The sequence below is a fragment of the Pteropus medius genome, unplaced genomic scaffold (assembly GCF_902729225.1).
Source record: "Pteropus medius unplaced genomic scaffold, Ma_sr-lr_union100, whole genome shotgun sequence".
Lineage (NCBI taxonomy): Eukaryota > Metazoa > Chordata > Mammalia > Chiroptera > Pteropodidae > Pteropus > Pteropus medius.
This window is the reverse complement of record NW_024354501.1, coordinates 230,707-250,300: the sequence shown is the minus strand read 5'-3', so window position 1 is coordinate 250,300 and position 19,594 is coordinate 230,707. Positions and strand designations below refer to the sequence as shown.

Genomic DNA, 19,594 nt, shown 5'->3' with positions numbered 1-19,594 from the left:
ATTTCTGGGAGAGCTGACTGATGCAGTGGCCTCACCAATATGTGAGCACCCTGAGCTTGCATTCTCTGCTGTAGGATGTATATTAAAAGGAAAGAACTCAGTTGTCCTGCGTTCGATAAGATGCGAATGGTAAGTGTAAACAGCTGGCTGCTGACGTGGCTGCCTCTGGCTGGTCTCGTATTTGACCTTCTGTTAACACTCTGTGAGTATTTTATAATTGTATTTAAGTGTACAGGGAGTGGGTTCTAAGTTTTTAAATAGTTACCTTTCTAAAGAGCCAAAAATAAAATGAATCGCACTCGAAAACTTCCCAAAGACTTTGGGCCACTCCAAATTTAAATTTGAGTCAACACCATCCAAATCCCGTTTTCCATTATTCCAAGGCCAGTTCTCTCTGCAAACAAGAGGCACAGACAGGCCTTCAGGCCCCGTCATCCACCGAATCCATGCCCCGTCGACCTCACAAACCGCACGCACAGGAGATGCAGGAAACACACACTCCGGAGCCTAGAAATAAAAATGTCTGTCCACAGAACCGAAAGGCTGGCATTTTCCTTCTGACTTAATTAAAATAGAAAATATCCATGAGATCTATATTTTTACCTGACCTTTTCTCCGGAAAAAAAAAAAATCGCACTGACATTTCTCTGACTTCACATCTACGCCTGGGTGCTTTCAAAATGCACAAAACTCAATAGTATCTATTTTCCCCTGTGATAAACCACCTCAACAAAACGTAGGCTAAAAATCATACGATTATCTCAATAGAAGCAGAAAAAGCATTTGACAAAACCCAGCATCCATTTATGATAAAAACTCCCAGCCAAATGGAGATGGGGAACACACCTCAACATAATAATAGCCATATGTGGCAAACCCACAGCTGACGTCATACTTGAGAATGAATTTTTCTTTAGGAACAAGACAAGGATGTCCACTGTCACCACTTTTGGAAGTCCTAGCCACGGCATTCAGAAAAGACGAAGAAATAAAAGGCATCCAAATTGGGAAGAAAGAAGTAAAGTTGTCATTATTTGTAGATGACATGATACTATATGAATAGAACCCAAAAGATTCCACCAAAAAAATATTAGAACTAACGAATTCAGTAAAGTGGCAGGATACAAAACTAATATTAAGATATCGGTTGTATTTTTATACACCAATAACAAGCTGTCAGAGAAATTAAGAAAACAATCCCATTTATAATTGCATCAGAATAATAATAAAATGCCTAGGAATAAATTTAACCAAGGAGGTAAAACACCTGCACTTAGAAAATAATGACCTTAAAGAAAGATACAAATAAATGGGAGCATATACTGTAGTCATGGATACCACCTGTACTACCCAAAGCAATCCACAGATCCAGCTCGATGTCTATTGAAGTAGCAATGACGCTTTTCACAGAACTAGAACAAATAATCATAAAATTTATATGGAACCACAAAGACCCCAAATAGCCATGGCAATCTGGGGCAGGAACAAAGTTGGAGGCATCACGCTACCTCATATCAACTATACCCCAAGCCTACAGTCATCAAGATGGCACGGCACTGGCATAGAAACAGACACACAGATCAATGGAACAGAATAGAGAGCCCAGAAATAAATCCACGCTACATGGTCAATTAATCTATGACAAAGGAGGCGAGAAAATACAATGGGGGAAAGACAGTCTATTCAGTAAATGGTGTTGGGGAAAATGGACATGCAAGAGAATGAAACTGGACCACCTTCTTACACCGTGTACAAGAATAAACTCGAAATGGATTAAAGACTTAAAGGTAAGACCCCAAAGCATAACACTCCTAGAAGAAAACAGAGGCGATAAACTCTCTGACATCATTCTTAGTAATATTTTTTTCTGATATTTCGCCTCGGGCAAGGAAAACAAAAGAAAAAAATAAGCAAATGGGACCATGCCCAACTAAAAAGTTTTGCACAGCAAAGGAAACCATTCACAAAAATGAAAAGATGACCTACTGAATAGAAGATATTCACCAGCGATACACCTGATAAGGGGTTAATGTCCAAAATTTATAAAGAACCCATACGGCTTAACACCAAACGAACAACCCAGTTAAAAAATGGGCAGAGGACCTGAGTAGACATTTCTCCAAAGGGGACATACAAATGGCCAACAGACATATGAGAAGATGCTCAATGTCACTAATCATCTGAGAAATGCACATTAAAACCATAATACCCTGTCAGAATGGCCATCATCAATAAGTCAGCAGTCAACAATACTGACCAGGATGTGGAGAAAGGCGAGCCCTCGAGCACCGTTGCTGAGTTTGCAAACTGGTGTTGCCACAGTGGAAAACGGTCTGGTTTTGCCTCGAACAATTGAAAACAGAACAACCATATGATCCGAAAACTCCAGGTCTGCATATTTATCAGAAGAAATCCAAAACACTAATTCGAAAAGACATATGCACCCCTATGTTCATAGAATAGAATATTACTCGGCCATAAAAAGAAAAAGAATTAAATCTTACCATTTGCAACAAACAATATGGATGGACCTAGAGAGTATTATGCTCGGTGAAATAAGAGAGACGAATACTATATGAGCTCACTTACCTGTGGAATCTAAAAAAGTAAACGAACCCACAAAAAGGAAATAGACTCATAGGTACAGAGAACAATCTGATGGTGGCCAGATGGGGTGGGGAGAGGGGCCTGGTGAAAAGAGGCAAAGGATTAAGAAGTACAATTGGCAGTTACAATAGTCACGGGGACGTGAACTACAGCACAGGGGACAGTCAATACTACTGTGATCACCACATGTGGTGCCAGGTGGGGACTAGTCAGGGGGATCACTCTGTAAGCTACATAAATGTCCCACCACTATGCCGTACGCCCGAAACTAACGTAATATTGGATGGCAACTGTAATTGAAAACATTTTTTAAATGTTTACCTAGAGCTGTAAGGCATCCACATGCCAAATCTCAAACATGTTGCACAGCAAAGCAGCTCAGTTTCACTGTGCAGAATGAGTGTGTAAGGATGGGACCCGTAAACATGCAGGGAGAGTGTGGACATGTGCCCTGGAGAGACAGATGGACAGCAGGTCAGCACAGGCTTTGCCCTGGAGAAGGGGAGGGGACAGCCCACACTCGATGCTCTGCATGTTGCAAAGTGGCCTGTGGGCGCTGCGCGGCTCGGGGCCTGTGGGTCGCGGATGCCCGGAGCTGCAGGGTGAGCAGCAGGGCCCCACGTGGGCACACAGACGTGCAATGGCTGCTACTTACATCTGCTGTCTCTGCGTTGGTAAATATTTAAGGGTTGACGAAAAGGTTTTCTTTTTATGTAAACCCAGATTATTCTGACGTGAAAAACGATATTCGATCGAGTCGTTTGATATATTTGTGGAAGTAAAACGTTCTAAGATATATGCTTTTAAATTCACGTCGTACTTTTAATGCCTTAAATAATACAGGACGTGCCAAGTCTTTACGCTAAAACTCTCTTTTTTTATTTGTGTCTTTTGGATATAGGTCAGCCACATTTTAGAAATAGCATTCATTCAAAACAGGCCAGGAAAGCGATCTAATGCTGGAAACATCTAGAAATCTTCCTCACAGAAAAAGTGGGGGAAATATGCTCACGGAAATCCACTATTTGCAAATTCCAGTTTTACGAGATAAAACTGTTGCAACTCACCTCTGCTCCATGGGGAATGAAGCCAAGCCCTGGTCCTCAGGCGCCCCGAAGTTCTGCTGGGCCGCCGCGCTGGGGCAGGAGCCTGGGGGAGCTGTCTTGCTGGCCCTGTACTGTGGCCCAAAGCTGCCGGTGGCACGTCCCTCTGGCCCTCCCAGACGGGCACTCACGGGAGCAGACGACCGATGCAGCTCCGTCTCCAGCACGCCGGAGGCCAGCCTGCCATCTCTGCACTCCAGATGCATGTTCTGTCACCGCTCTCGTCCCTAGGCTCAGCCAGAAAGAAACCACCAGTGATGAAAAGCAAACTGAGAATTCCGTTTGCACCTCAGGGAACCCCTACTTCTTCACGGGACGCAGGCCCCCCGCGCTTCAGTGTTCTCATCATGGGGGCCACAGGGGATGCTCGTCTCCAAGGACGACCATGTCAGCACGTTTCACGCTAGCTGCGACCAGGTAGCATTAGGCAAGTTGTGATCTGTGCACGGTATGAAACGCTATGCAACTGTAAAAATGCTCTGGAGGGATATCGATTGATAATGAAAAATGTTGAGTTTATGGGGGGAAATGTTGATGCCGGGGTCCTTTTTTTAAAATATGCATAGAACAGAAGAAGAAAAAGACGCAGCCTCCAGAACTCGGCTACCTCTGGGTGGCGAAGGGTCTATGCTATAGTTTTAACGGGTTTTGCGTCAAGCAAATTGATACTTTTTTTAATAAGAAAACAATACTTCCTATTATGAAAACGAGAAAAATTGCTATGCTAGTGAGGTCACGGTGTCCTGGTTTGGGGACTACACCTCGAACCCTCGCATTTTGTTTTGCACGGCTGGCGGCGTGCCACAGCTCCGATGCCCTTGGCTTGCTGTCAAGGGTCGCTGTGAAGGGACAATCCCTGTGAGCTTTGTCTGAGCAGCATTCGCAGCACTGAGAAGCGATGCACGTGCTTGTGGGTGGGGTGAGTGTCATCCGTGGATCCACCACTCCTCGTCGCCCAACTCACGTAGCGGCTCGAAATGCCCCATGATCACAAATTCTGGAGGACCTCGCACGCATGGCAGTTTGAGGCCGGTACAATGGCTCCTGTCCACAACTGCTGACAGCCAGAGGGGCCACACTTTCTGGCAGAACGGGAACTTACTCCAGATACAGAAAGGCCATGGCATTTGAAGAAACTCAAACGACCCAGGAGGTCTTCCTACATCCTTCCTATCATGATGCCTCAGCTCACGTGAAGAACTGTGACGTACTCTTCAGTGAGCAGAAGACAGAGGGTTGGCGGAAGGGGATGGTGTCAAAGAGAAAGGAAAACGTCTGAGTGAGTTTGGCGCTGACGTTGGCCCACCCTGCCCGGGCCGCCCCGCTCCGCGCTCGCTGCTGCTCCTGCAGCTGGGGAAGGCAGGGGTCCGCTTCTGGGCCCGCCTCCACTGGGTCTTTGCTCTGCGCCTGAGGGACGACCCGACCAGTGGGTGTAAGAAGGAGGCCAGGCCAGCGCTTCGCGACAGGAGGACTTGGCGCCGGAGGCGGTGGCGGGGAGGTTGCTGGCGTTTACACGGCAGAGGCCGGCCTCGGTGCAAATGAGCCTGCGGAGGCCGGAGGGCGAGAGAGGCCCCGCGGGACCTGCGCAGGGTGCCCCGCCGCCCGGCCAGGCTGCACGTGGCCAGGCACCTCCCGGCGCCGCGTTGCCGTCTGGGGGTCGCGGAGCCTTGTCGTGCTGGATGATCCAGGGGAGGCGGGGCGCGGGGCGCTGGACGGAGATCGGTGCGGCGCCCGCGTGTGTGAAAGGGTTTCTTCGCAAAAGGTCACGCCCACTGTCCGCTCGCAGACCTGTCACCTGCACTCTACAGGTTTTCGTCGTGCGACATGAAGCAACGATGGAGAGGAACAGGGGACAGCGCTGCTGTGAAAGCTCGTAATCGGACAGAAACCACGCGCGGCCAACGCCCTGCTCTGAAGGTCTCAAGAAAACACCCATCATCAAACGTCTTCGCCACCGGAAACTTCGCTCTCAGTGGTACCTGTCCTAGTCGCAGAGCGCACGGGGCGTGGATGTCTGGGGGCGTGGCCCTGTCCGCGGGGCGTGGCTGTGGGCGTGGCCCTGTCTGTGGGGCGTGGCCCTGTCCGCGGGGCGTGGCCCTGTCCGCGGGGCGTGGCCCTGTCCTTGACATTCGAGCACTCTAGTCGACCCAGCACAGGGAAAGGGGGGCGCAGGCCCGGGGCGATGAGGCCAGAGGAAGCCAGTTCCCGGGTCAACCGTCTGCTCAGCCCACCCTGCACAGGGACAGACGTGTCCCCGCCGAGGGTGGCGCAGAGGGACTGCACCCTCAGCCACCTCAGGCCAGGCTCAGAGCGCGCAGTCCCGTCGGTCATCCCTTCAGATGAGTTTACACGGTGTGAACTTGCTTAAAAGCTTCTAGAACTCTCAAACGCCCGGTCTGAGCGCTCTGTCGTCTCCCTCCAAGCCTGTGAGAAAGTGGGGGCGGCCGGAGCTGCCCTCTGCTCCGGCGCGGGGGGCTGTGCTCCGAAGTCCCCAGCCCTCTGGGCGGAACCCCGGCCGGGCAGTCCGTGAGCCCACGCGCCAGGACTGCTCGGCTCTGCCACCCACACTTGGGCTTTTTCTCTTATTTCTGTGTCGCCGTGTCGTTGGCTTTCGCCCACCCTAAAAACCAGTTTGGAACTGTCCTTTGCTCCCCAAAAGAGACCTGTGCTGGGGCCGGAGTCCTCGCTCCCGCCCCCTGTGGAGCCGCCTCCTCTCGGTCCCGGGCGGCGGGCAGCAGGACCACAGGGATCAGCCCGACCACGGAGCACGGAGCCCGTTCCCCGCGATGGAGACGAGGCTCCTCAGCGCGCCAGGGACTACACTGGGCAACGTGACAAAATCCAGAATCGACACTCCGGAAAATCCAACCAGCGGGCGACGTTCTTATCCCCATCCTCCCAAAGGTCCCCTCTGGAAACTGGACCACTGTGTCCTGCTGCCTTGTGTCCCCTGGTGTCTCAGGTGCCCAAATATGCCAGGCTGCTCCTGGCCCGTCCCCGGGAGCTTCTCCAGCAGCCAGTGCCTTCTACCGCCAACCGCGGTCTTTCCAAAACACACCTGGCCATCCGGCCCAGGTCGCAGGTGTGGGCGTTGCTGGGTCTCCAGCAGCAGCCAGGGCCTGCTTCTCCATCACAATCCCTGACGTATGTCCCCCAAATGCCAGCTAAGCCCCAGGGGGATGCGGCTTTCTCAAAGAACGGTATCCGCATCTGCTTTTCATCAGTGAAATAAAACTTCTGCAAACGCCATTGACTCGTTTAGCTGTTACAGAGTTGCCACCCAACATGCTTGTGAGCCCCCGGGCTCCCTGGCCCCAGACCTGGCCCCTGGGGCCTGGACAGCAGGCCCCACGCCCACCCCAGGGACGTCCCTCCCTGGGTGGTTAAGTGACAACACGCTGCTCTGTCCTCTTTTCCTCCCTCGGAGTCACTGCACTCTGTGCAGCTGTCACCTCCCCTCACTCAGGGCTCCCACGACCCCCGGGAAAGCTTCCCAAGCAGCCAGGCCTGGTCTGCGAGCCCGAGAGTGCACACAGCCACGTCTCTGGGAAAAGCTGGCGACATTAAATCCTTGTAATCCCGCTGTGTGTGGCCAAGTGAGAAGCAGCGGCGCTGAGGGATTTAAGTTCTCACCCGCGCATTCCGGTCCCAGAATCGCCTGAGTGACACACGCGCGCGGCCGGCCAAGCAGAACACCGGTTTCCACCCACTTGCAGGTCCCCTCCGTGGTACCGGTGCGGGGACCCTCCCCAGGGAGCGGCACCCGGGGACCGTGTCCCCAGAACCGGCACCGCCCCCGGGTGCTCACGCCGCTGCTCGGGCTTGCGCGCATTTACACCAACTTCCCAGCTCCGCAAAGCAACGACCCACACAGACTGCTCCCCGCGTCCCGCGCCCGGCCAACCTGCAGACGGGCTTTGTCCCAGAGCCCAGCGGAAGGTCGCGACTGCCGGCTGGGAACGCGGAGCGGAGTGCGCCCGCGGACCGGGGCGCAGGCGGTGCGAGGGGATGCGGCGGGCCCCGCCCCGGCCCCGCCCCGGCCCCGCCCCTGGCCGCGCCCCGCCCCCAGGCAGCCGCAGGACTAGGAGGAGGCGCCCCAGCCCAGGCTGCAGGACGCCCGCAGAACAGGGCTCCTGTCACCGCAGGCCCCTCTGCAGCCCCCTTTCAGGCTCTGCGTGTGGAAGGCGACCAGGCACTTGGGCCAAGGTTCGGGACGCGCCAGCCTGGGGAATGTTCTGCCCGCTCTGTTCTGTTTTGCACTTCAAGCTGCCCAGCCCCTCGAGCCCTGCACCCAGGCCTGGCGGGTATCACTTCTGCCACATTGCACTGGCCCTGCCGTCACAGAAACCAGGTCCAAGGGGAAGGACACTGCCCGGGTTCCAGAAGGACACTGCGCCCAAGTGGGGCGAGGGACAGACAGCTGGGGACCGCCCCGCCCCACGGGGAGAAGAGGGGTGGCCGTGGGTGCGGAGGTCTCCAAGGGCCCTCTGGGTACAGGTGCCAGAAATGCTAAAGGGCGGGAGGGGTGACTCCTGGTGCCCCCATTGCTGACATCCTGAGTGACAGCAGGACCGTCAGATGCCCACCCTTCCTTCTGCTAAAAGCCGCTATGCTGGAGGGAGCTAAGGAGAGTCCGGCGCCCCAGCCCCCAAGGGCTCCCGCTTGCGACCAGAGCAGGTGACAGCCCGGGCCTTGCCCTCGGGGCTCCAGGAGCTGGTCTGCCTGCTCACTTCAAAGCAACTCAGAGCGGATTTCAGTCTGGGCTCTGACATCTCGAAAGGAATGTCGGCCTCAGCCTCCTCCCTCCCTTCTCTCCAGCGGCCCCCAGATGAAAGCACCTTGGCCTGTCCTGCAGGTCAGCACAGAGACACATGCACAGGCTTAGCAAGTTCTCTGGGACTCCAAGTCCTGGTTAGCCCTGAGGTTTCTAGTTAAAGACCCCAGAAACCAGCAGTCATGGTGACAAACACTGTGCTGATGAAAACACCTGGCAGACTGCCCGTTGTTGGTCACCTGTCAGCCAGGTGCTGCCTCCACTTCTTTCGTGCTGAACCAGGAGCGAGGCCAGCGCCGCCATTTATACATGGTCCAACGTGGCCCCAGGCCCAGCGAAGACTGAGCCATCGGTCACATTTATTGGCAGAAAGACATGATTCATCACACTACCTCCCTGCCTCAGAAGGGATTAACCCACAATTCAAAATACCAGTGGGACCAGCCAGCAGAGTCAGGGGACTTCACTCAGCTCTCCTTCCCATGGGTTCTGCACAAGTTTCTGTCTGCCACAAGCAATGTGACTTTAGGCTTCATTCATCAGATGCGTGTAAAAATTAAGACATGTCCTAGAGATTTGTCTTGGGCAAAAATGAAGAAACTCACTGTGAAAAAGCCCCCCGCCCCCTTTTTTTGGTTGAGTAGAATAGAACAGAAGAAAATGGATAATCCTCCAGTATTTCTGAAATTTAGAAAAAAAGGACCCATAATGAGTATGTCCTGGGCAAGCTCTGAATGGTAGGGACAGCCAGTGTGGCAGGCGGGGTCACCCCGTCACTGGCATCTCCCTGTGGGGACTTTGCAGGACCTTCCACTGCAGCATTTTGAGTCTCAAGATCCCTTCTCTTAGAAGCTCTCCAGCCCCCATCCCCAACTCCAGGGACTCTCCATGGACCTTATTTTTAGACAAGATTAATAAAGATGTTTGCCAAAAAAAAAAAAAAATCAGTAATTTTTATCTGGGTTACATCTAACAATAGTACCATCCTGGAAATCAAAACTGAAAAATCTCCAAATATTCAATTTAAAATAAAAGCAAAACTTTTACTTACTGACATACTCTTGGGAAAAATGACTTTCCAAAACAACAAAATCTAGTGAGAAGAATGGTGACATTTTTGTCAACCTCTTTACTACCTGGCTTAGCAGAAGACGGTGGGGCTCCCGCCCCTGCTCTCCGGCCTGCATGTTGCGATGTGCTGTTTCGGTTGACAGATGTGAAGAAAATTTGGCCAAATGCAGGTTACACAGCTGGACAAAGAGAGGACCTCGTGGAAACCCACCCCAGGGGCCCTCAAACAGGGCTCTGAGGACGGCTGTTCCAGAGGCCAGGACACGTTTGCCAGCCCATTGACCTGGGGGCCGGCCCACCGAATGGGGTTTGGGGGTGACAGTCACTTGCTGTCTTGCCGTTGAGTAGTCAGACCTGCTGTCTGCAGCCACTCGGCCGAGACCAGCCAGCCCAGACGCAAGAGAAATAAACGCGCTCGTGTACGCCCTGGCATCGGGGGCAGTTTGTCAGCAAAAGCAGCAAAAGCTGGCTGGTGACAAATGGACTGGAGCTGAGGACACCCCCAGGTTATGGAAACTTTGAGTTAAAAAAGGGCTAATCAGGGCATTCGCCGATTTGGTTCCCAGGTAAAACCTCCTCTCTTTGGACCCTCATGCAAAACGCTGGGCCCCTGGACAAATGAACAGGCTCCTGACGTGCCATGCTTGTTTTTGCTCCGTCGGGTACCACGTCCCCTGGAACAAGCAACTCGAATCCTACGCCATGGGCAACCGCACCAGACGCACACCCGACCCCAGGCCAACAGGACAGCAGCAGGACTGCACAGGCAGACGCACAGAGGATGGGCCAAGGGACCCGCGGGCTCCCGACACCAGCTGCTCCCCACAAGTCCCCCACCCCGTTCTCCAGGGGACCAATCTTTCGTCACTGACCGAGTTTGTTTGGTGACCGGAATGGCCGTAGCTAATGCATACGGCAAAGACTGATTTATTCTCTGGTTGCAGCACATGCACCAGTAAGGAACTTGGGCTGACAATTTGCGACGAATGTTTTACTTACAGGGAGTTAAAAGCGAGGTGCACACATCGCGCACACTACGCAGAGTACGCCTGCCGCGCGGGGCCCTCCGTCACGCTCACAGAAGGGCCTCGGCTCGCGCCGCACGCCCGCACCCTAAAAAGTGCCACTGAAGACACAGGGCACCGACGGCCTCCTCGCTTCCGGCCTGAGTCACCTTCGGGTGCACCGAGCAGCGCTGACCACTTCATGTCCCACGACTTGTAATGACAGACTCAGGATGAAATTACTTGAAATGTTTATATACGATTTAATTGTTACACAGCTTTTCCAACACACAGTCAAGGCGATGCACGGCACCTGTGAGGCAGAAAGAAAACGCGCCATTCACCCACAAATAAAAAGGCTTTTTATTCATTTCGGGGAGGCCGCCAGTCAGGTCAGTGTCCGTGTGAACATTTAAACACTTCAATAAACGCCAAGTCCAACGTGTAAAGCAGCATCGCGCCTGAGAAGACCGTCCTAAGTCAGAAGTACACGTCAGTGTTCACGCACAAGGCTGTCCAGCACGGCCCCGATCCGCATGCCGACCCCGAACCGGCAGTCCCCACACCCGCGCCCCAGGCACACGGGGACGGGCCCTGTCCCCACAGGCAGGGACAGGCCCTGTCAACCCCCGGACGGCCCGCGGCGCCTCAGTGGCCCGTCAGGTAGTCCTGCGTGGAGTCAGAGGCAAACGAGTCGGCGTCCTCGTTCTCCGAGTCGCCACTGCTGTCGTCGGCGGCCGGCTCCCCCGTGAGGGCGATGCGGGCGTAGTCGTCGGTGTCTATGGACTTGCAGAAGTGGATGGCGTACTTCAGCTTCTCCTCCAGCACCTGCTTGCAGGAGTACCTGGGCAGCTTCAGCAGGAAGAAGCAGGTGTAGGACTCCGGGAGGAAGTGGTCGGGGGGGTTGTACTTGTCCAGGACCTGTGGGCGGAGAGGCCGGGGGATCAGGGTGAGGGGCAGACAGAGCTCGCACCGGGCTCATCGTGCTCATCACTGTCCGCTCCTCACCAAAACCGTCGCGTTTCTGCCTGACAGCGACAGAAAACAGTCGGAAAACAGTCTAGCGAAGTTTAGAAAGAAAAAGGAGCCCGTCGTCAATTCCTAGGACTTGTAGTGAGAAAGAGGAACTGGTGACTGTGCGGGTTACTTTTCACAAACCAACGCTGGCAGGAGGGTGCGATGCCTCCATCCACCTGGGGCGACCCAGCCGTCCCTGAACACGTCACCTGCTTCGACTACCACCGACCAAGAAGGACGCTGGGAGGCCAGCAAGAATCGTGCGTGAAAACCGGGACCTCTGATGTTTGCGGGCACTCGGGTGCTCTCCAGGGACAGTAGGCCCCCACCCCACCTGCCCTCGGAGGATGCCCGCCCACGGGGGGGCCACCAGGAAGGTCCTTCCCCGTGACCCGGCTGTACACAGCCCGTTCTTGACGGCCGGACCAGTCAGAACCGAAAGCAGACTCTGCTGCCACGCTGACAGGAGCTCTGAGTTTTCTCAGAAAGCGGTGTTTCTTAGTGATTCACTCAATTCAACCAGAGGATCAGACAAAGGCTTCAAATGGTGAGTGTGCCCAAGCCCTGGCACACGCAGGTGCGCGGCACACATTCACTCAGGTGGGGTCCCGACACGGTTTTAAAGCAGGCCGCGCTACCCGACACCAGCAGTCATAAAATTCTGAGCTACCGCATCAAACCCGTTAAGAAAGAGACAAGCACGTGACACCAGAGACCGAGCGGGAGCCGCACCTGTATGACAAAGTCACGGCCGCGGAAGTCAGCGATGGTCCGGGGCAGCCTCGTGCGGCCCCACACGAAGCGCAGGAAGAGGGAGCGCTCCGTGTTCGACAAGGACTCCATCACTTCCCAGAACCACTGGGCCAGCGGCGCCGACGCCTCGATCCCCTTATACGTGGCCACCGACTTCAAAAGGTGCAGAGGGATGTCCGGGCTGCCGCACACCTGTGGGAACACGCGGTCAGGCTGGCGCTGGCCTCTTCAGCACAGAACGGGCCCTGCTTCCCACCAGGCCAGCCGGGGAGGGCGAGTGGCAGGCTGAGCACCAGCGGGGCGACCGGCCGCGCGTGCGCAGCTGGATGCGCATTCGGCCTTGCGGCCCACACGGCGCGGGGCAGGAGCTGTGAGGGCCCAGCCCGCACTGCCGCTGACCAGCCGCAGGGATTCTGTGTGTCACCACGGAAAAGGCAGTTTCCAGGTGCTCAGAGGCCGTACCATGGTCTCCAACTCGTATCGGTGAACAGAGAAAGCAGGGGGACGGGCACGACGCGGGCCATCCCCTCGCGAACGGCGGCCACCTGCTCATCAAATTCGTGGAGCCTGGAAGAAAAAGCTCATTTTGCGTTTCTACGTAGGCCTGACCGCACAGATACCTGGGAGTGTGCTCCACAGACGGGGCCTCGGCCTGAGTTCATCCCGACGGGCACACAGGGGACCACCTCAGAAGCTACCTGAGGCAGCACGCCATCTGAGACTGCGCTCAGTGTCCCCTCCCTGCCCCTCAGGAGCCACAGGCTTGCAGCATCAGGTCCAGCTAGCGGCCCCACGGGAGAACGCTCTGCAAACATGCTGTCCTCACTGCTGGCGAGTTTGGGCACCAGGCAGAAACGGACGCGGGGCCAGCACAGCGCGGGACACCACCAGGACCATCCTCACCTCAAGCTCAGCCGGCAAAGCCCACCTGGCATTAGGGGCCTCGTCCCAACACCAGCCTGGGGCTTCTGGAGGTGAGGCCCGAGGAACATGCTGCGTGAACACGGGACGTCAGGCGGTGGCAGCAGCTGGGTGGCTGACCTGCCACATAGCCACCGCACCCCAGTGCTGGCGTGAGGGCCACAGAGGTGCAGAGGAGGCCTGGACACAGCCCTGCCCCAGGAGAGGTAACAGAGCACCGAGGGGTGTGTGCAAACCCGTGACCGCTGCCGGGACAGTCCCTAACACGGGGGAGTCTACTCGGCTCGCCATGCCAGTGACAGCCAGAACCTCGGAGGAGAGCAGTGAGCCCCGACCCTGGTCACAGAATCAGCTCTGACGACCACAGGCACGCAGCAAGTGAAGCCACGTCCGCCAGCACCTTACTACATGTGACACTTCCAAAAAGACGCCGCCACCCAGCACACCACATCTGTTCTTGCTGTTCAGTGAGGTGGACGGTGGGGGCGGGCGGCCACGCACCTGTAGTTTATAGCCAGCCGGACGTACTCTGCGCGGTTGTCCAGGGAGATGTGTGTGTACTTGGTGCTCAACTGGATATCCTGGCCGCTCGCGCTGGGCACCGTAAAGGGCAGGCTCATGGCCTCAAACTCCTCCGAGGTGGCTTCGTTGTCACGGATGTACATGAGCCCAGGGATGAAGTCTTTATCCACCTGGAAGGGAATCTCTGCCGATGAAGGTGGTCCCTGCACCCCGAGCCCCAGCTCACGACCTGGACGTGCAGCCGCGGTCGGCCTGGGCAACCACGAGGCCACCAGCGCGTCGCACGTGCCAGAACGTGAAGGAAGCGCAACGGCAGAGTTGGCACTTCGAGGAGGTCCGTAAAACGAACCACCAGCAGAGCAGAGGCCTCGGGCCAGGGACTGGGCTGGCCCGTCCCAAGAGCCCGGCCCCCAGGAGGGCGGAGAGCTCGTAGCGGCCGAGACCGGAGCCACGGCACGGACGGCCGAGCACGCTCCGGAAACAGACGGGCCTGCACCCGGCGGCCTCGGCCCACGAGCGAGCCAGTACCTCAGGGCCAGCTGTGACTCGTCACCGAAGTCAGGGGTCCCTCGCCTCCCCGACCCCCTCCCCACCCCGGTTACCTCACTGAGGTCGGCGATGGTGAGGCTCATCCCGGCGAGCTGCTTCCAGACGGGCTCGGCCAGGCTGAGGCTCAGGGGGCTGCCGGTGCGGATGGCGACGCCCAGCAACACGCCTGCGTGTTGGGACAAGTGACAGGAGACATGAGTCAGCCGGTGACGGCTCCCCTCGTGCGCCCACCACCACCGTGCAGACTGGCTCTGACTGGCCTCGAGGCCGCCACGCCAGCACTGCCTGACCCATGAGACTCAGGACAGCTGTCCTGTCCTGAGCCGTTTCTCTTTCTGTTCCCAGCGGCCAAGATTCTGACTCGTGTACACTTCCCACTGTCAGCTGCCAGCCACACCGAGGACAATTCTCCTTCCTGTGGTGGCAGAGAAGCGACCAGGGCCTCGCAGAGACGGCAGAGTGCCAGCCAAGCACTGGGACCTCAGCGCTGCCCCGCAGCTCCGGCGACAGCCCAGCCAGCGGCGCACACGGAACGCGCGTCCCCCGCCCCACGCGTGCCCGCGCCGTGCGCACCCAGAAAGCGGAACATGTTGGTGTGCACGGGCGCCCTGGCGGCGGGGCTGAACAGGTAGCAGTCGCGGTTGGCGCCTGACTCGTCCCTCCCGTTGGGCGTCACGATCAGAAGCGGGGTGAGTCCGTTCTGCAGCTCTTCGCAGATCTCGGCGATGGACTCGCTGTAGCCACCCCCACAGTCGTCCACAGACTCACCTGGGGGGACATTTGGCACTCGGTCACCCCAGCAAGCTGTGGGAGCAGCCAGGCGGGTGCCCTGCACGCCCTGGCTCACAGCCACCCCCCAGATACCGGCCTGCCTGCCACACTCTCACCCACAAACTTGACCTTCCAGACCCGGTGAGGCAGGAGGAGGCTGTCGGGGCTGAACGAGCTCATCTTGGCGCACATCTGCCCGAAGACGGACTTGGTGCCGTCGGGGCCTGCTAAGCCGCCTTTGCTCCTGGAGCGCTTGACCTGGAGAAAGACAGAAAACAGGACACTGCTGCCAGGCCCGGGACACCTGCAGCCACTTCCTGCTGTCACCCTTTGCTTCCTGGTCCAGTCACCCACAGATGGTAGGTGGCGCCCAGACACCCATGCACAGGCCTCGCTCCTGCCTGGGCACAGCCTCGACCAGAACCCCAGCCGCCTCCTCCCCACATCACCTCCCAGGGGTGGCTTGTCTCCCTGAGGTGCCACCGCCTCCCGACCAGACTTCTCCTGCCTAAAATTTGCAAGCAGACTGGACACCAGCACGGGCCCCGACTGGCAGGCTCGGCGGTGCTGCAGGACAGCCTGGGACTTCAGGCTGGGGTGATGTGGTCCGGCAGTGCGGGTGGTCAAAGGGACCGTCCCGGGGACGGGGCGTTACGCAGACGCCTGTGGCTGAACCCCCGCCCTTAACTCCGCAGCGAACCCTCCCCACTGCGCGATCTGCACCCTCAGAACCCAAGGCCCAAGGGGCCTGAGGTCCCCAAGGGCACTGCACCCCAACACGAGGGACGAGACACAGACCGCCTCCCACCGAGACGTCAGGTCACCCCCGTCCACACCGCGGTTCAGAGACCAGCGCTGCGGCTTCCACGAGGTCCCGGGTGCAGCGCTGCAGGGCCGGGCGCCACCGCCGCACAGCCGGGCCAGAGGGGGCTGTGGCTGCCTTTGGTCTGAACTCTGTCCACGGTCAGACGTGAGCACGCGCAAAGCAACGAGGCCGCCACTGTCACCGCGCTGATCTTCAGACCCGATACAAAGCTAAACCGAAGCCAAGTGAAGAGGACGCTCCAGGGACCCGGCACGCGTGCAGCGCGTGAGGACACTGCACAGACCACAGGACGGTGTCCCCGGCAGCGTCCCGCAGGGAGAAAGGTGACCCTGCAGCACATGGAGGGAAGAGCAGTCCTGTCCCGTCTGGTGGGGACGCTAGTGGCTCCAGGAGGACGCAACCCAACCCTGCTGGCTGCTAGGTGAACCCAACACACGCGGTGTCAGGGGTCATTTGTCTGCCTTGAAACCTGCCTGACACGAACCAGTTTGTCCCCAACCCGTTTAGTTCTTCCAAACGTGCCCTGAGTGTTCCCATAGCACGAGGCACAGTGCTGAGGACGTGAAGTGGAGAAGCGGTGTCCTCAGATGCCCGCGACAAGACCAAGACAGAAACTGCGCCCACTGTGGCACCCAGTTCGAGGTCCGCCGATGCCCAAGGTCCCCAGGCTGGACGCTGCGTCGGGGGAAGCACAGGACCGGCAACACCCAGCCGCCCGCATGGCGTGACCTGAGACCCGGCATCGCAGACCGAACGCTCCCCGAGCGTGGAAATCAGAGCTTTTCTATGGGAGCAATTAAAGAGCCCGTTTGTCTGCGGCATGGGCTGGCTGACTCGGCCCTGCACGGACACTGTGCTGCCAGCGAAAGGCCACATCCGTCAGCCCGGTCACATGCATTCCCCAACAATCGCCCAGAGTTCGCGTCTTGACTCAAATGCTCCCGAGGACGGTCTGGGAGCGCCTGCAGCCATGGGCCGACATCAGGGTGGCGATCATGTGCTCACACGAAGGTGCGGGGACAAAGAGCTTGTTCTTCCGCTGCTTCCGTGCCGGGAGCTCGGCCACCCACCCACGCTTCACATGCCAGGCGCCAGGTCCCTGTTTCCGAGGGCGCTCTGACTGGAGGCTGGCACACACTTGGCAGCAGCGCGGATTCTGGGTCATTTCCTTGGTTACTGCTGTGAGACGGCACTTCACGATTCTGGCCTGCAGAACTGGCAGAGCCACCGGAGCCAGGAAGGGAGTGCGGCTGGCGGGAACGGGGACTGTCACCACCTACAGTTCGATGCCTCCAACTGGCCCTGCTTCTCAGATCCTAAGCCCAGCGGGGGACTGAAGACACACCCCTTGTCGGGGCTACCAACCCAAGAAAGGGGGGGCATAGCCCCCCCGGCCCCAGCAGAGAACTCGAACAAGAAAACCAGAGGACGCGCAGCTGGTCCACGCAAACGACCCCCCGCCCACGCGTCAGCAGGCGTCGCACCACGTGCTGCAGACGCAGGTCCCTTTCACGGCTCCCTCCTTTCCGCTTCTCGGTATCTGCGCTTCCAGGTCACGTCCCTGCTTCTGCTATAAAACAGGCTGCCCGGGGTCGGGGGGCGGGGGGGTGGCGCCCGTGCACAGCGCCTCGTGTTACCTGGATGCGGTTCAGCTCCACCACGGGCCCGTGCTGCCGGTCGCGGACCATCGTCGCCTGCACCACCTTTCGGAAAGCCACCTCCTGGAACACGGCGGACGGGCTTCAGGATCGGACACACACAGTAGCGCCCATCCGTCAGTCCCGCCGCAGTTTTCAATCTCCCGTTCCCAAAAGTCATGTTTTCTCAAGGACAGGCAACTGCGAAACTCTCTTCTTCAAGTCATAAGATGGCCTCAGGGGAGTGGCCTGGCGTCAATGTGCAAAGCCACGCGGGGTGCTCAGGCCGCCCGGGGGGGACTCTGGGCACACAGGACAGATGGCCAGAGCCTGCTGAGCAGCTGCGGCCTCGGGCCAGGCTGAGGGACGATTAGATAACTCAGGTCTCCGAGCCAAACCAAAAGCCCGCCCGTGCCGAGACTGGCACTGAACCCTAACCGTGCCCATTTTCACCTCTACTTTAAGGGACTAAAAAAATGGCCAGTCATCAAATTTCCTTTCTACTGTTGAAAACCAGCGGAACCTGTTTCACATCAACTGCACCTGCCCCCCGTTCTCCCTGCTTCCATCACCAGGGAGCTCTCACCGTTACCCCAAACCCCCAGCCCTGTCCACGGGTCTCTGCGTCACACCTGGAAATAAAACGTGGGAGCGTCCACTAGCCAAGCCCCCAAAAACGTCTGTTTGGACAGGACGCCAAAACATCCGAGTGTTGTTTCGTTAAGAAGAGACCACGACCACACCACAGCCAGACTCGGGGTGAGGGTTCCTGACTCGACCGCCGCACGCTTTCCCACGCGCGGTGGAGCGGCCCCTTCTGGGACACCCCGTCACCCCGCCTGCCAGAAACGCGATGCCTTCCCGTAACAGGAAAGCCCAGCTCCTGAGTTGGGCCTTCTGCCTCTAGAAAACTCAATGGGCAGAGTCTGTCGGGGAGCCTGAGAGGTGCCTCCTTCACGACCCTAGTCACAGCTGCCAAGTTAGCCTGTGTCCAGGAGCCTAAAACCCTGGTACAGACGGCTCTGGACATCCCAGAGGAAGAAATGGCCTCGTGCGTCTACCCTCCTGCTGCTGGTGGGGCTCCGCCACAGAGCCGCAAGGCTGGAGGTAAAGGGCAGAGCCCTCTGGGGACCTGCAGGGCGAGCACGTGCTCCAACTCAGAAGAGACCTGTCTGTCTGCCACGGCCGTGCTCAGCACCCGGGACGGGCCCGGCTGACAGCAGCTGCTCCATGAAAGTTCGCTGAAGGCGCTGGAGCCCAGACACTTCCGGTTAGGACTCCGCGTTGGACTAAAATGTAATAAGACACCAGTCCCGCCCACAGCACAGGCGGCTCCACGTACCTTCCCCTGGGATATGAGGATTCCCCGCAGCGTGTCGAAGCCCACCGACGGCCCGAGGCCCGCCTCGTCGAGGGCGCCCTCCAGGTCGAACATGGGGATGCAGGGGCAGAAGAGCTCGGAGACGTGGTGCAGCAGCAGCAGCCGGTTCCGCAAGGCCACCACGGGCAAGTCCTGCAGGTGGCTGTACTCCATGGGGACCTGGAACACCGAGGCCGCGTCACGCTCGCCTGCGCGTCGAACGCACAGACGAGCCACAACTCTGGATGTGGATTCTGAAAATGTTATTTTCAAAAACAGAAACACTACGATGTTTGACTCTGGTTTGAAAAGTCTCATCGTGATACTATTCTGGCCATTCTGCTTCAGCCAAGTAACGTAAACCAAGGAGGATGCCAAGAAAAGTCTGTCTCCAGAAACGTATTCGCTAAAGAATGCGTGAGGCTGTCCTCTGAGGACGGTTCTGCACAGTTTACGAGATCTGGGACGAGGTGACGCACGGAACACGCGCTATTGGTTGCTGTGAACACTGAGGTTCTTGAGTGTTGTTTCCAACACTAGGAACCCGAGGAGCTCCCAGCGGAGCACGTCTGCAAACACGTAACGGACGCGTGACGTGTGCGTGTGGCCGCACACAGAGCTCGATGCACGCACAGACCTGCCCGGGCCCGCACGCCCTCCCACCCCCGGGGCCCAGCAC

General features: G+C 57.4%; 2 protein-coding genes across 2 annotated transcripts in view; both read right to left on the bottom strand.

The window, feature by feature from the left end:
• Window positions 1-5,780, bottom strand: part of OCA2 (OCA2 melanosomal transmembrane protein) — a 52,261-nt gene extending 46,481 nt beyond the window's left edge. The window contains exons 1-2 of the mRNA XM_039853388.1: window positions 3,675-5,780; window positions 266-394 (exon numbers count right to left, since the gene is read on the bottom strand). Coding sequence (XP_039709322.1) covers window positions 266-394; window positions 3,675-3,916 — 371 coding nt within the window. The 5' untranslated portion in view covers window positions 3,917-5,780. The remainder of the gene's footprint in view (window positions 1-265; window positions 395-3,674) is intronic.
• Window positions 5,781-10,802: 5,022 nt separating this feature from the next.
• HERC2 (HECT and RLD domain containing E3 ubiquitin protein ligase 2) overlaps window positions 10,803-19,594 on the bottom strand; it is a 115,897-nt gene continuing 107,105 nt past the window's right edge. Inside the window, 10 exon segments of the mRNA XM_039853408.1 lie at window positions 10,803-11,480; window positions 12,309-12,521; window positions 12,792-12,811; window positions 12,814-12,896; window positions 13,752-13,942; window positions 14,375-14,487; window positions 14,895-15,089; window positions 15,209-15,350; window positions 17,556-17,639; window positions 18,898-19,095. Coding sequence (XP_039709342.1) covers window positions 11,208-11,480; window positions 12,309-12,521; window positions 12,792-12,811; window positions 12,814-12,896; window positions 13,752-13,942; window positions 14,375-14,487; window positions 14,895-15,089; window positions 15,209-15,350; window positions 17,556-17,639; window positions 18,898-19,095 — 1,512 coding nt within the window. The 3' untranslated portion in view covers window positions 10,803-11,207.